Genomic DNA, 12,662 nt, shown 5'->3' with positions numbered 1-12,662 from the left:
CTTCATCAGTGCCACTGATGAGGGCACAGAGTGCCTGCTCAGCAAGTTTTTTGGTGACGCCAAACTGGGAGGCTTGGCTGATACAGCTGAAGTCTGTGCAGCCATCCAGAGAGACTTGGACAGGGAGAGCTGGGCACAGAGGAACCAAATGAGGTTAAGCAAGGACAAGTGCAGAGTCCTGCACCTGGGGAGGAATAATAAACTGCACCAGTACAGGTTAGGAAGTAATCTGCTGGAGAGCAGCCCTGTGGAGAGGGACCTGGGGATCCTGGTGGATAACAAGTCAGCCATGGCACAGCAATGTGCCCTTGTGGCCAAGAAGGCCAATGGGATCCTGGGGTGTATTAGGAAGAGTGTGTCCAGCAGATCAAGGGAGGTTCTCCTCCCCCTCTACTCTGCCCTGGTGAGACCTCATCTTGAGTACTGTGTTCAGTCTGGGGCTCCCCAGTTTAAGGACAGGGATCTGCTGGAGCGTGTCCAGCAGAGGGCTACAGGAATGATTAGAGGACTGGAACACTGCCTGATGAGGAGCGGCTGAGGGGCCTGATGCTTTTTAGTTTGGAGAAGAGAAGACTTAGAGGGGATTTAATAAATGTCTATAAATATCTGAGGGCTGGGTGTCAGGAGTGGGGCAACAGGCTCTTCTCACTTGCTCCCTGTGGTAAGACAATGTGTAAGGTGATGTAAGTTGCAGCACAAGAGATTCCACCTCAAAACAAGGGGGAACTTCTTTACTGTAAGAGTCACAGAACACTGAAACAGACTCCCCAGAGAGGATGTGAAGTCTCTGGAGACTTTCAGGGCCTGTCTGGATGTGTTCCTCTGTGACCTGAGCTAGATTGTATGACCCTGCTGTGGCAGGGGGGTTGGGCTCAGTGATCACTTTGGGGCCCTTCCAACCCCGGACATCCTGTGATCCTGCAGTCAGGACATAGGATTTTCTTTTTTCGAGGAGAAACCTCTTGGGAAAATACTTCTGTCCTCCTACTTTTAAAAAGTAAAACTTACCCTTTGGGTAGTGCAGAATGCTATATGGGCTACTTCAGTTTCCCTCTAAATCTCTGTCATCCTCTAAGCACTTTTGTGGGTACTGAAGAAACAAAAGTGCACACAGATTCCACAGCCATTTGAATGATTTCACTTTCTGTCAGTGAAATAAAGCACTCCTGTATCTTTCTTATTGATGGTAGCTTTAAGCACTGCATATTGGGTTGTGTTCTTAAAAATTGAAGTAAGTAGCACCGTGACATTGTTTAAGGATACTCTAGGCTTACTTGAGGAAACTGCACTACTCAGACAACTTGAGTGGTTTTGGTTTTGTTTTTTAAACTTTGCTCTTTAAAAGAAGTGCTTAGATGAAATGGAAAGCTGAAAGTTTGTGATGGAAATTTCCATCAAAATAACTGCTGCAGTTGCTGGTGTTCTTCTAGAGGAGTGCCCAAAATGATACCTCTGGTCACGAGCCTCTTCAGAAATTGTTAGATGAGGAAGTCGGAGCTTCGTACTAAACCAAAATGAAAATAATTATTTATAATCTGTATCTGAATGAGGCATTCTGAACCTAGACCATATTTGTCTTTTAGTAAATAAAAGCAGCAGGCCAGAACACGCAAGTACGGAGGACACAAAATGTTTCAGGAGAGGTATTTTGCTTTCTTTTCATTCTGTTTTAATTCTTTAATGTACAGGTGCCTTGACCCAAGCCATTCGCAATTTTGCAAAAAGCCTTGAAGGTTGGCTTTCAAATGCCATGAACAATATTCCACAGAGGATGATCCAAACCAAGGTAGGCAAAACTGCTGCGACACGGTTTTTGCAGTGGCGAACCAAGCGGTCAGTAGCGTTTTAACTGTAATGCAAAATACCACCTTTAGGCGTCAAGCATCCATTAACACTAAGACATATCTTAACTTTGTCACAGGATTATGAGGAAGACATCATATAATTAGTTTTATGGGCGTAATTCACATAGGGACACTCATACTGAATACTGGTGTAAAGGTAAAGGCTTAACCTGTAGAATGAATCTGCAGACAGCAGTATTTGAGCACGAATGTGTTTCTCCATAGGTTGCCGCTGTAAGTGCCTTTGCCCAGACTCTGCGAAGATATACATCTCTTAATCACCTGGCTCAAGCAGCTCGAGCTGTGCTTCAAAACACTTCTCAAATCAACCAGATGCTCAATGATCTTAACCGTGTAGATTTTGCCAATGTTCAGGTAAAACGCAGCTTTAAACGTCAGTGATTTTTGTTTTTTAAAACAATGGCATTTCCCCTGTGATTTTGACCTTCATTTTTAGCTGTCCTCCTGTCAAGAACGTGGTGAGAATGTGTTGCTCATTCATATCTGCAGTAATTGGCTCCTGTCATGGATTGAGTTGAATCTGCTGCTGATACTCAATCCCTTGCTGCTGTGACGCCAGCTTCACAGTGAAAGTGCTGGCTGGAACAAAATACCATGGGGCTTGAAGTTCATATTGTAACACGAGAGGCTTCCTGTTCCAGTTGCTGCTTTCAGTTTTCTAGATTTGGAGTGTTGGGGTTTTCTGCTGCGCTGGCTGCAGATCGTGTAGCGAGTCACTGGCTTCTGCTGCTGCTTCTGCTTTTTGCTGCACTTTTCTCTAAATAAGCAAAGTAATTGTGCATTGTATTATTTCCAGTAAAACTCTTTATCTCAACTCTTTATGTCAACCCAGGCAGACTTTTTGTGTCACTTTCCATCACTTCTGTGTTGGGAGAGGAGGCTGTGAGAGCAGGATGTGCTAACCTAGGACAGTCCATATTTAGCACCCAGGATGGGGCCAAAAACAGTTGGCTCTGGACAGGAGATGAAAGGGTTGAGATAAAGAGAAGCAAAACAAGAGGATTCAATTAAGGCTTGAAACTTGTTAAAAGAGGTTTATACAGCTTTTTTTTTTTTCCCCCACATGGTGTGTCTGCTGTGATGGTCTATTTGTTTTCTGGGGACGGCTGGGGCCAGTGTGCTGGAGGCAGTATGTGCTCGCTGTGGTGATGAGAGTCACCTTAGGGCAATGGCTTAGAGCTGTGCTGTTGCTGTGCTGGTTACTGGCATGTCAGGTTTGGTTCAGAACAATACAGAAATCTCCCCAGAATACTACTGAGAGATCTGCCCCAAGACTGGATAATTACAAGTGACCAAGTGTGTGGTTGAGTATGAGCAAATGCCCACAACAGTGGTCACCTCTGGTGGTTTGTAATTTCACCTCTTATCAATTACAAAATCCTGACAAACTGGTTCATGTTTGGAAAAAGTCTGTTGTCAGCCCAAAATTTCACTAGAGTCAGAAACTGCTGCAGTGTTGGGGGCTTAGTGTGACAGTCAAAACAGTGAATTTGTGATGGTTTCTCAAGTGTGATCTCAAAATGCAAAATCTCAGGGGCCCACACCAAGGGAGTTTACTTCAGTGACAATGATGAGACAGATAATGCGCTTCAGACCTCTCCTTACACTTGGCTCATGCCTATCAAAGCTTTCTCATTGGTGTTCAGAGCACTCATGGGCAAGAGAAGGTCTCTTTGGGCCTACAGAAAGACCACCAAGGCATGGCAGCTTAACCAGAGACCAGCCTGTGCCAGTATCAGCTGCCCCTGTACAGCAAAAAAAAAAAACAAAGCAATTTTTCTGGCTGGCAAAGGATGAGGATGAATCAGGGTCATCATAGGAACAAGAGGAAGAGCCAGGGATGCTTGCTTGGTCTTTATTTCTGGCTTTGGAAGATGGCCAACGACAAGTGGTGGATGAAATGATTAGCAGGTCCCAGCAATGCAAGGCAAATCTCTTCTTCTGTGCAAGCCTGTGTTTCCACTGTGAAAGAACTGTTCCAGAAGATTGAACAAATCAAAGAGAACCTGTCCTGTTTCCCACCTGTACAGCCCTGTGTTTCAGCCATAAGGAGCAGGTGCTTCCTTGTCCTAGTGAGAGAATCTGGGAGTTACACATCATGGTATACCCCGTGGTTTCATTTGCATGATCACAGGGAAGACTTGAAGAAGCAGGATGGAAAACCCACTTCAGTCCTAGCTGCACAAGTCTGCAAATTAAAAGGAAATGCTGCCTGGAAGAATGTGCCTTACTCCCCAGTGGAAAATCACACAAAAAGAGCAGATAAGCTGATACTGCTTCTGATCCTCCTGAGGGGACTCTCAGAGCATCTTCCCAAGATGCAAGAGATTCCAGTCAGAATTGGAGGGGCCTTGTCTCCAACCAGAGGGAGGAGAGGGACAACTGGGTTTATTGAGGTGCATGGATCTGATGGTTTAGCAAGTTGAACCCAAGAAGAATATAAAGCTTTAGTACATACAGGCACCCATTGTAATCTGATGCCATCAAACTATGAGGAGTGGAACCCATCTGTGTATCTGTCTGTGTGGTGGGACAGGAGGGTGCCTACACCTAGATGTGTTGGAAGCAGAGCACTGGGATGGAAGCCGAAGTTTGCTTTCTCTTAGATGGGTGGAAGGAATCAATGGAATTGACTGCCCCAGGGGTGGAAATACAGCCCCACCATTTGGACTGATCGTGGACTGATCCAGACTGTATTGGAACTGAGCGAAGCTCCAGAGTATCTGCAGTGAGAAGTATTCTGTATACTGCAAAGTGACCTCATTTTCAATGACACCAGACAGCAAATGATGTATGTTGTTTGATGTTGATTGCTGCTGGGCACAACCTAGATGGTATAGCATAATGTGTGAAGAATGTCATGAGTTGAATCTGCCACTGTTAATCAAATGCTGCTGTCATGACAGCTTCAAAATGAAAGTGCTGGCTGGAGCAAAGTATCTTGGGGCTTGAAGTTCAGGTTGTAATATGAGAGGCTTCCTGCTCTAGTTGCTGCTTTTGTTTTCCAGGTTTAGGGTGTTGCTGTTTTCCACTGGGCTGGTTGTGGGTCGGGAGGTGGGAGGGCAGGTCACAGGCTTCTGCTGCTGCTTCTGCATTTTGCTGCGTTTTTCTGCAGATAGGCTGGGGTAATTGTGCATTGTATTATGTCATTTCTGGTTAAACTCTTTATCTCAACTCTTTATGTTCAAATTGGAGGGGGTTTTTTATATTATTTTCCCTCAATTCTGCATTGCGGGAGAGTGGCTGTGAGAGCAGCTAACCCAGCACAGCTCCAAATATGTTAGGAAAGTAAGAGCTCAGAACCGTTGTCTGTTTCTACTTACTGTCCTGAAGTGCCTATATTCTTCTGGCTTCTATGAAAATACAGAGCAAGTACATTCTTGGAACTATGTGTTACTGATAGCATAAATGGTATCTTAGAATTAGATCATGCTTAGTAGCATAGCTTTGGAATGCTTTTGAAAGCTATTGAATGAACAACATTGTTTTTTATAGAGACTGTCATTATTTCAAAGGCAGCACTTTGTGTCTATACTTAAATCTTGAGTAATTGGTTAGATTAGAACTAGTTTCCAGTTTGCTATAGAATGCTTTTCATTCAGCTTATTTCTCCACATATTTCTGCTCCTCTGAAGAAAAGTACTTTCTCCTTCTTCCCAGCAAAATAAAATTTTCCAGATTAGGTAGTTGTACATTTGTCTCTTTTCCCCTTGTAGGACTGTTTTGACATACTTCTATGATCTCAAATTCTCTGCAGCAAATTCATGGTGTATGCAATGCCTTGTGTTTATCTTCTCTTAACCGTGCAAACAACCCACAAACCATGAAGTTTGCCTCATAGCCTTGCTCCACTCTGCTATGCTGCCTTCTGCCCTAGCTTCCTAGGACAGAGATGCCTTGAAGAAGTGCAGAAATGTGCACCCACATGGTTGATTCTATGATACTTGTACTTGAACAAAGATACAGTGTAATGAGTACAGGTCAACATGACTACAGAGTGGTGAATGAGGTGTTAACTCGGCACATGACAGATAGAGTTTAAGGACACGGCTTGCAGTTGTTGAGCCTTCATTTTTGTGTCCTAATTTCAGCTAGCCTTATTTAGACTTGATAGCATTGACCAAATCACTTATCGTTGTGTGAAAAGTGTGTTTCTTCATTTGTGTGGAGCTCATGTTGTACTTTAAGTAATGTGTAATCTATTGCTGCCTATAGTCAGCAAACAGAATTATACTTGTTTACATATAAAGCTTTCATAAGATGATGTAACAAATACTGTCTTCAATCTTAACTTTTTCAGACCTTGCCCTTGATTTCTTGCTACTTATTTTATTAAGCTAACCCCTCCATTTTAACTGTTATTCCTGGCAAATCCCAAGATTTAAGTAGAAAAATGATGAGTGAGATGAGGGTAGAAGCCTGCTTTGAAAATTAATATTAAAAACTAGAATATGCTTTTGTTGTTTACATTGTTCTTGTTTCTTTACTTGATGTCTGCTCTTAAGATATTATGCTTTTTCCACCTATGTGTTTTCAACAAAATCTGATAGATATATAAAAACAAAACCTGCATTTTAGTTTGTCTAATAAGTGGGTTTTGTCTTTTTCACCCGTTGATTTGCTTAATTTTTGAGAAAGAATTACAGTCTGTGCTTTGGCTTGTGAATTATTTCAAGCATTGCCCATGTGCTGTGCAGGAGCAGGCTTCCTGGGTGTGCCAGTGTGATGACAACATGGTTCAGAGACTAGAAACAGATTTCAAGATGACTCTTCAACAGCAGAGCACTCTGGAGCAGTGGGCTGCCTGGCTTGATAATGTAATGATGCAAGCACTGAAACCATATGAAGGAAGACCCAGCTTTCCTAAAGCAGCACGGCAATTCCTGTTAAAATGGTCTTTCTACAGGTAGTATTTAATAGACTTCCAAAACATTCTAGCTAGTCTATTATTTACTGATTTTTTTGATTGTAGTAAAGTTGTAGCAGAAAAATACTCAGTTTTTTTAACATAAAATTATTGTTGTTAACCTAGAATCCAATATTGCTTTTGAATCAGCAGGGACTTAAACTACCCTTATTGTTTTAGAGGCCACTTGCAAATGCATGCAGTTGGAAAGTTTTCCCAAATAAGAACAATAATACAGATGTTTTGGTTAAATAACTACAAAATGAAGGTATTGTTTTTAATATTGTTTATTAAAACACCACAGTATCTATCAGATAAGGAAGGCAAACTGTTTTCAATATGTAAAAAGAACATTAAGATATGCTTTCTGTGTTAGCTGCTTATTGAAACAGTTATGAGAGTAAACCTTGCTCCTCAGAAATTACTGTAGCAGCTACTTGCTGAAGATAGCAGAATTGTCTATGTAATATGTACACACAACCCTATTACTTTGTACTTTTGAATTCCCAGATTTTAAGATTGTGGCTCTTAAAACATTTGTACCAGGAAGATGGACACAACAGATAATTTAAGCATTAGTTTGTTTAAAATCAAATAGTTTTCTTACTATTTTAGTTGCTTGTGTTTTCAAGAAAGTTTTCTTTCAAGTTAGGTTTTAAGCACATTCACGTGCTGTTAGTTATGCATATATAAAAACAAAGAATCAGAGAATCAACTAGGTTGGAAGAGACCTCCAAGATCATCCAGTCCAACCTATCCCCCAGCCCTAGACAGTCAACTAAACCATGGCACTAAGTGCCTCATCCAGTCTTTTCTTGAACACCTCTGGGGATGGTGACTCCACCACCTCCCTGGGCAGCCCATTCCAATGGCAATTCACTCTCTCTGGGAAGAACTTCCTCCTAACATCCAGCCTAAAACAAAAGAATCTGGTTGTTTCTTATACAATGTGGTGTCCAACAGTACTGGAAAGAATCAAATGATGAACTTTCTTGGAGATGTCTTTCTGAAGACACCATAAATCAGACGTTTGTTGATAATGTTGCTTTTGAGAATATTTGGTTTGAAGTGAAATGTCTACATGGATAAGTGTTAAAATGTCTGTGAGATATAATACATAAATACACATCTATTTTTCTGTTTTTGAATAGCTCAATGGTGATTCGAGATTTAACCTTGCGCAGTGCTGCTAGCTTTGGCTCTTTTCATCTGATCCGCTTGCTTTACGATGAGTACATGTTTTACTTAGTAGAACATCGTGTTGCTCAGGCAACAGGAGAGACACCTATTGCAGTTATGGGAGAGGTAAGATAATACATGGAGACCAGAGTGATAGATTTGGTGATGAAATTGGGTATGTGTCTGTGTAAACTTTTAAAACATCTGTGTGGAGCTTTAGGCTGTTCTCCAATATAACAGTAGATTGGTGTACAAATAGATACACACAGCAGTTTCAAACTTGTAGCATTGGTGGATTGTCAGAGCACTAAAATGACACAGAAATCCAGCAAACTGTAATTTTGAAAAGAGCTTTTTTTCTCTATAAGTCTGCATACAGATTCATTTGGATAGTTTCAGAAACGTTGATCACCATGCAGCCTTTTTCCAGTTTTTGAGAACTAGGCATTTTATGTGAAAATTTAAAAAAAACAAACCAAGAAAACATGTACTTATATATATTTTTAATGTATATTTGCATGTTTTGAATTCCCACATAGATGTTAACACAAGTGAGCTGACTACTTCCACTGACTTGAGAAGAATAGCTTACATACAGAATTTTGGCTTGTACAGAACCAGTCACGTACACAGAATAAAACCAATAGAGACATGTCAAGAGGTCTTGATCAACACACCCCAATTTCCTCACACATGTGTTTCAAAGACCATTGGTTTAAGAAACCTAACTAGAGTGTCAATTCATAACCACTTTTTTTATAGTTGTCTCTGCGTTTACCATCTGCATGGTAAAGTTAATCTTATTGATTTGTTCCCAGTAGTTAACTCTGATCTTTGGTTTTTACTGAGACAGTGAGTAATGCATGAATTATCATTGAGGATTTGTACCTCAGAAGTGCTGGGAAATGGACATATTTGAAAACACACTAGATATTAATGGGCCATATTTTTACACTTGGGTGTCACTGTATCATATTCTCTGTTACTGAGAAACTGCACATCATTTTGTGAGTTGATCAGATGCCATTCTTCCCTCAAGATACATTAATGGGTTAATTAAATACTATAAACAGCTACTACTCTTTGAAGAGGAATTTGAAATGTATGAGCTTTATTTAGAGTTGTAGAATCGTAGAATCATTTTGGTTAAAGAAGACCTCTAAGGTCATTGAGTCCAACTTGCCAGCCTAATACCACCATGGCCATTAAACCCCATTCTGAAGTGCTATGCCTATGCATGTTTAACAGCTCCAAGGATAGTGACTCCACCACTTTTCCAGGGCAGTCTGTTCCAGTGCCTGATAACTCTTTCACTAAATGTTTGTGATGGTTTGGGGGTTACCCCGCCCCCCCACACTTTGTATTTGCCCCAGCTAACTCAGACGGACCCTGGGAATATAGATGAAGCAATTTATTTACAGCTAGCAGAATTTACAAGCAGCTATTTACAATATATACAGCTATATACAATTATATACAGAAATATACAAAGGATAAACAATACAAAAGCACAACTCCCCTCCCAGAAACCTGAGTCCCCAGGAGGGGCTCTCAAACCACCCCAACACCTCCCCCCGGCCCTCTCAACCTTACCCCAGTTCTCAGGAAGAAAAGAGGTGCAGCCAAGAGGTTAGGGAGCAAGGTTAGTAGGAGCAGGGTTAATGAGATGTGACCAGGTCTAAGGCAAAAGCAAGAGTGAGAAACAAAATGGAGAAAAAGTCTTTCTTCTTCCCAAAGTTCTCAGCGTGACTGTGAGAGAAGTTGACACAATTGTTTTTCATTTCACTGCCTGTTATCTAGTTCTTTTACCAAAACATTCCAGCTTGCTTCAAACTAGCACAATGTTTCAGAAAAACTAAGTATCAATGTTTCTGTTGGTTACCCGCCAATAGTAAAGTTGCTTAATCTCTGCCTTCTATTTGCAGTAAAGTACTATAGAAGTATACAGTTAACTACTTTCTTGTCTTCTTACAAACATTGTTTTAGACATAAATATAATGTAGTCTTCTTAAAAGTTTGTGTAGACTTGTAGGAAACTATTCTAAGAAAATAATTCAAAGCTTTTGGAGGTGAGAGGAGCAGAATAGTAGTAAATTCTCATTAAATGCATGTGTTTTTATGTTCCCATGTATTCAGCAACTAACTGAAACAGAATACGTCTAAAACTATGGTCTAACGAGCACTGTGAGGCAGTATAAACTTTATTGCAGCTGAGAAAAGCATTCTCGTTCTTCTCTCTTCCTGTTCTCCCAGGTTTGGACATGTGTATTGGCAAAACTATTCTAAAAACAAACAGACAAACCAAATAGCACAATCACTCATATTTAGAACCATATTTATCTAAGGAATGTACTCCATTTGTTTGAGACTGATTGATGGCGTTTTGCTGTTATTCAAGAGAAGTCAGGGAAGGAACTTGGGAGAAGTCAGGGAAGGAAAGGGAGGAAAGATGTACATCCAGCTTGTGAGCAACGTGTTTTTAAAAAGGTCTTTCTTTGATACAAGTAAATCAGTTACCAGGTTGCAAACCTGTTCTCAGCAATACCTTTCATCTACCTTACAGATAGATTTGCAACACCGTGACCCATTTTTTTTTCCCCACTACAATTGAAGTTGTCTCTGGGAGATCTTCTATTTAAAAGGCTTTTTGTTAAAATACTGCAGTTCAGAATTGTATAGCTCATTTCAAGCAACAAAAGCTCTGAAGAAGTAATCTTTTAGACGTCTATACTCACCTAGTTATGTTTTTGAGGGTTTACTTAGTGATAATGGTCTTAATAAGCACAAGACTAGGATGGAATGAAACATGACTTACTCCACTATGGATGTGGCTGGAGCCAAAATGATGCTCAAATGCTTGACGTCTGCTCTATAGCAGATACTCTTAAATTCACGTTTGTTTACGACTATGTCCATTTTTTATTGCTTATTTTGCAGTTTGGTGATTTAAATGCTGTGTCACCTGGAAATATGGATAAAGGTAAGCACTTTAATCTCTCCAGTGTATAATTCTGAATAGAGCTAATGTGGTGTTTTTTTTTAAGTAAGTTCATATGTTTTAAAAATACAGTGTAACAGATTTTAGAGCTGTGTCATGCTTCAAAGTACGTGCATATGTTATACATTAATATATTCTATAGATACAACAAGCTGTCTATGTAGTACACAGCACATAATAATGACTGTAATATTGCAAGTTTGTCTTACAATAAAAATATATTTAAAATCTGCTTAGTAGTGGCACAAGAAATATTCTGATTTTTATTCAGGATATAGTTGTGTGTGATAGGAGAGAGTAGGGTAAAAGCTGTGGGAACAAAGATGGAAGTTTATGTGTAGTAAATGTTTTGCTAAGTGAAGAAGACAGAACTGCAAGCAAGTCACTGTCAGATAATTTGTTAGTGAAGAGGACAGAGAGAAACAAACTCTTTATAACCTCTTCGTGCTGTGTTCTGATGTACATCCTTGTACTGACAAGTTGAGCAATTTGAACTCGCATCGCTCAACTAGTCAGTATCAGAATGTATGTCAAAATCTGGGATCAGGTCTCCTCAGATCTCTTCACCTGTTTCCTTATCTGTAACTAAGAGTAACAAGTCTTGTTCATCATGTCTTCAGCAATGAGAGGCATTTGGAAAGATGAAGTTAACATTGTTTGTTAGATATTGGCTCTGAGATTGCAATTGTTTTTTCCACGTATTGTATCTACAGTGACCAGAGCTGAGTCTGTTTATTTATTTGAGATAATAATTGATTTTTTTCCATAAACATTTTTAATTTGTGTTTTATCAAATTGTTAGTCTTCCCTGTGTTTCTTTTAATTTCAAAAATTACTTGCAAAATAAAGATCCTTCTGTTAGAATTTTTTTCCTCACGCTAGTTTCCTGGTGATCTGTTTGTGCAGATGAGGGCAGTGAAGTTGAAAGTGAAATAGATGAAGAGCTGGATGAAAGTGGAGAGCCACCAGCCAAGAGAGAGAAAACGGAGATAAACCAGGTGTTCCAGGTGGGCTGCATGCAGCCAGTGCTTGAGAGTGGAGTACAGCAGAATCTCCTGAACCCAATTCATAATGAGCACATTGTTGCAACGGCTCAGACTATAAGACAATGCAGCGCTACTGGAAATACATATACTGCAGTCTAATGGGAAACCTCCTCTCCGCTGACAGCCCCTCCCCATAACATCAGTCCTTTAAGTTTAATACAAAAGAAAGAAATAAAAATAATAAGTTTGAAGGCTGACTGTTGTCAAATTTTAGCTGTGCTGAACGTTATTTTGTTGGAATTGCTAAATGGAATGGTTGTATGTATTTTGCCAGATCTGTTAAAAAAAAAAAGAAAAAAGAAAAAAGAAAAAAAAAGAAGTTTTTTTTTTTTTGTAAACAGAATCATTTTACCTTGGCTGCTTAATATGAGGAGTTTTCTTAGTATCAAATGCAAGGAAGATTTTTGCAAAGCTTAATGTCGATGTTTTTGTCCTCTTATAATAATTTAAAAATTTTCATAGTTTTTAAAAATATTTTAATGTTAATTATTAGTTATTATGATGATTTCATATAGATAGGTTTTTAATTAGATGCACTTCTGTGAAATATCAAAAGAACTATTTTCTTTGATTTACACTGGAGGCATACTTATTTGACAGCAGATGTATCAAATTTGTTATAAAAGGTGCTTTTCTTTGGACAACAAGAAGACACTATTTTGATAAAA

The 12,662-nt window shown here is 39.7% G+C and overlaps 1 protein-coding gene across 2 annotated transcripts in view; it reads left to right on the top strand.

Annotated features, from left to right (window-relative positions):
* The window catches only part of RFX3 (regulatory factor X3), a 122,034-nt gene extending 109,832 nt beyond the window's left edge, over window positions 1–12,202 (top strand). For both annotated transcript variants that reach the window (XM_064176608.1, XM_064176607.1), the window contains 6 exons: window positions 1,689–1,786; window positions 2,070–2,219; window positions 6,563–6,771; window positions 7,923–8,076; window positions 10,888–10,930; window positions 11,855–12,202. In XM_064176608.1, coding sequence (XP_064032678.1) covers window positions 1,689–1,786; window positions 2,070–2,219; window positions 6,563–6,771; window positions 7,923–8,076; window positions 10,888–10,930; window positions 11,855–12,093 — 893 coding nt within the window. In that variant the 3' untranslated portion in view covers window positions 12,094–12,202. The remainder of the gene's footprint in view (window positions 1–1,688; window positions 1,787–2,069; window positions 2,220–6,562; window positions 6,772–7,922; window positions 8,077–10,887; window positions 10,931–11,854) is intronic.
* The last annotated feature ends 460 nt before the right edge of the window (window positions 12,203–12,662 follow it).

Source organism: Pogoniulus pusillus, chromosome Z (genome assembly GCF_015220805.1).
Source record: "Pogoniulus pusillus isolate bPogPus1 chromosome Z, bPogPus1.pri, whole genome shotgun sequence".
Classification (NCBI taxonomy): Eukaryota; Metazoa; Chordata; class Aves; order Piciformes; family Lybiidae; genus Pogoniulus; species Pogoniulus pusillus.
Note: the sequence above shows the minus strand (reverse complement) of the source record. Positions and strands in the feature narration are given on the sequence as shown.